The 2,768-nt window shown below is 45.0% G+C and overlaps 1 protein-coding gene across 1 annotated transcript; it reads right to left on the bottom strand.

Annotated features, from left to right (window-relative positions):
• Positions 1–718: 718 nt before the first annotated feature.
• On the bottom strand, positions 719–1,501 carry LOC135441569 (protein NYNRIN-like; the record flags this gene model as incomplete). The annotated part of the gene is made up of 1 exon (XM_064701127.1): positions 719–1,501. A coding segment is annotated over exon 1 (783 nt), but the record flags the coding sequence as incomplete, so codon positions are not given.
• Positions 1,502–2,768: the final 1,267 nt, after the last annotated feature.

Below are 2,768 nucleotides of genomic sequence, written 5' to 3'. Positions count from 1 at the left end.
ATTTTAGTCACGTTCTGCATGATCCCAAAATCTCTAATTAATCCTACCACTAGGTTTTCCTGCTCAGCATTTCGTTCTATTGTATCATTAGCCTCCCGTCTTATCCTTCTACCGTGTCTCTGTGAGGATGACATCATTCTGTCATGCCTCCACCATGCATTTCCTATTCTAGGATTAGTGACATTCAACCACCCACAACCTTTGCCTCCCTTCTCCCACCAACTGGTCCCATCCTCTATTCTGTCCCAGGTCAGTTCCCTATTTTGCTTCCACTCAGCACGATCCCTTGTCCATGGCAAAACACTCATACTCACTCTTTTGTAATCAAAACTATCCAGTATTTTCACCAAGCATGTATATTCTCCCGTATCGTTTGTGGTTACCTTAGTAAGATTCAGTGCCATGTTTCCTTGTTGTTTATCCTGATCCCAACCGACTTCTATCTTGCCTCGGCTTCTTTCAGCCCCCCGTTGCCATATTGCAATAACTTCACCGGCCTCAACTTTCTGGCTGTGAAACATAACACAAGTTAATTGAACATCCATCCCTTCCATGGCTGTAACCTTTGTTTCTTTAACCTGTACTAAAATAGACCCTTGAACGGGTACCAGTCTCATGATTACTAGCAGCAATATAATTAAGAAGGCGGCTTTGCGCGGAAGATCATCCGGGTTGGAGACACTATCTGGGTTTCCCATTGGAACGGTGCCTTCTTTACCCTGGTGTAATGGATCCAAGCATCCATCCCCTGGACCTTCACCGCCGTGTAGGTCGTCATCATCACCTGGTGGGGTCCGCTCCATGATTCCCGTAGCGGATCCGTAATCCACTTCTTGACGTACACCTGGTCCCCAGGCTGGATGTCGTGGACAGAGTTCTCCAGCGTGAGCGGTTTATTCCACTGTAACGTATTTCTTAAAGAATTCAAAATCTTATTAAGTGACATAACATACTCTGCAATTGCCTGATCCCCACTCGCATGTACCTCCCCTTTTAATACAGTTGCATGATATGGTTTGCCATATAGTATCTCATATGGACTTACGCCTGCCTTTTCCCTCGGTTTAATTCGAATCCTGAGTAGGGCCAAAGGCAAAGCCTGAGGCCAGTGCAGTTTAGCTTCCTGGCAAATCCTTTTGATTTGTCCTTTCAGAGTGTGATTCATTCTTTCCACCTGCCCACTAGACTGAGGTCTCCAGGGAGTATGCAAATTCCAGGTTATATCTAACATCCGTGCTAATTCCTGCACTACCCTGGCTATAAAATGAGGACCCCTATCTGACGACAATCCTAAGGGTACTCCAAATCTTGGTATTATTTCTTTTAACAAGGTTTTTACCACCTCCTTAGCCTGATTAGTTCTACACGGAAAAGCTTCTGGCCACCCTGAAAACGTACATACGTACACTAACAAGTATCTGTATCCCTGTGCCCTAGGCAATTCAGAAAAATCAACTTGCCAATAATCTCCTGGCTGTGGCCCAATTTGCAACTTTCCCATTTGTATTTGTCTCCTAACTACTGGATTATTTTTCAAACATACCGGGCACATTGCATTAACTCTTTTTGCCATTGTTAACATCTGATTAGAGATTATCTCATTCTTTAAAAATTTTACCAATGCTTCTGCCCCCCAATGGCATTTATTATGTTCTGATTCCAAAATAAATTTCATTATGCGAGTAGGTACCACTATTTGTCCCATCGGTGTAAAATATCACCCGAGCTGATTCCTCTGTGCCCCTAGCAAGTTTATTAGTTTTCCATCTTCTATTGAATATTTGGGCTCCTGATTCAGGTATGGGGTAGCTGGATTTGTTCTTACCGGTACCAATGCCATTTGAGTCCATACTTCCCGTGCCACTTGCCGTGCTGTAACATCAGCAAATCGATTTCCTCTGTAAACTTCTCCTTCCGCATTCTGATGTCCTTTAACATGCATTACTGCAACTGCTTTGGGACTATGTACTGCATCCAGTAGCTGTAGCACTTCCTCCCGGTGCTTGATATTGGTTCCCTGTAAATTCAAAAGCCCCCCTTTCTTTCCATAACGCCCCATGCACATGAACCACACCAAAGGCATATTTAGAATCTGTCCAGATATTAACCCTTTTGTCCTTGCTCAAGTACAGAGCTCTGGTGAGTCCAATCACCTCTGCCTTCTGGGCCGAAGTTCCAGGTAACAAAGCCTTTGCTTCTATTACCTGATCCGATGTTACCACTGCATACCCAGCATAGCGAGTCCCATTCTCGACAAAACTGGATCCATCAGTGTATAGTTCCCATTCAGGGTCTTCCAATGGTTCATCCTTTAGGTCGGGTCTGCTGGCATACACTTGTTCAATTACCTCCACGCAATCGTGCACCAGTCCCCCAGCCTCCTGGTCACTGTGTAAAAACTCTGCTGGATTAACATGGTTAGTAGTCTTTATTTCAATATCATCCTGCTCTCTCAGGATAGCCTGGTATTGCAATATTCGACTTGATGATAGCCAGTGACCCCCCTTTTGCTCCAAAACAGCCATGACCATATGGGGAACAAACACTTTCATTTTGCCCCCAAAGTCAATTTCCGGGCCTCCTGAATAAGGATTATTGTTGCCGCCACGGCTCGTAAACACGAGGGCCACCCGGAACTTACCGAATCCAGTTGTTTAGAGAAGTATCCTACCGGCCTCTTCCATGATCCCACCTTCTGGGTGAGGACCCCCAATGCCAGTTTTTGCCTCTCATTCACATACAACTGGAATTCCTTGGTCAGGTCAGGG

This window comes from Zonotrichia leucophrys, unplaced genomic scaffold (assembly GCF_028769735.1).
Source record: "Zonotrichia leucophrys gambelii isolate GWCS_2022_RI unplaced genomic scaffold, RI_Zleu_2.0 Scaffold_345_54933, whole genome shotgun sequence".
NCBI lineage: Eukaryota > Metazoa > Chordata > Aves > Passeriformes > Passerellidae > Zonotrichia > Zonotrichia leucophrys.
Note: the sequence above shows the minus strand (reverse complement) of the source record. Positions and strands in the feature narration are given on the sequence as shown.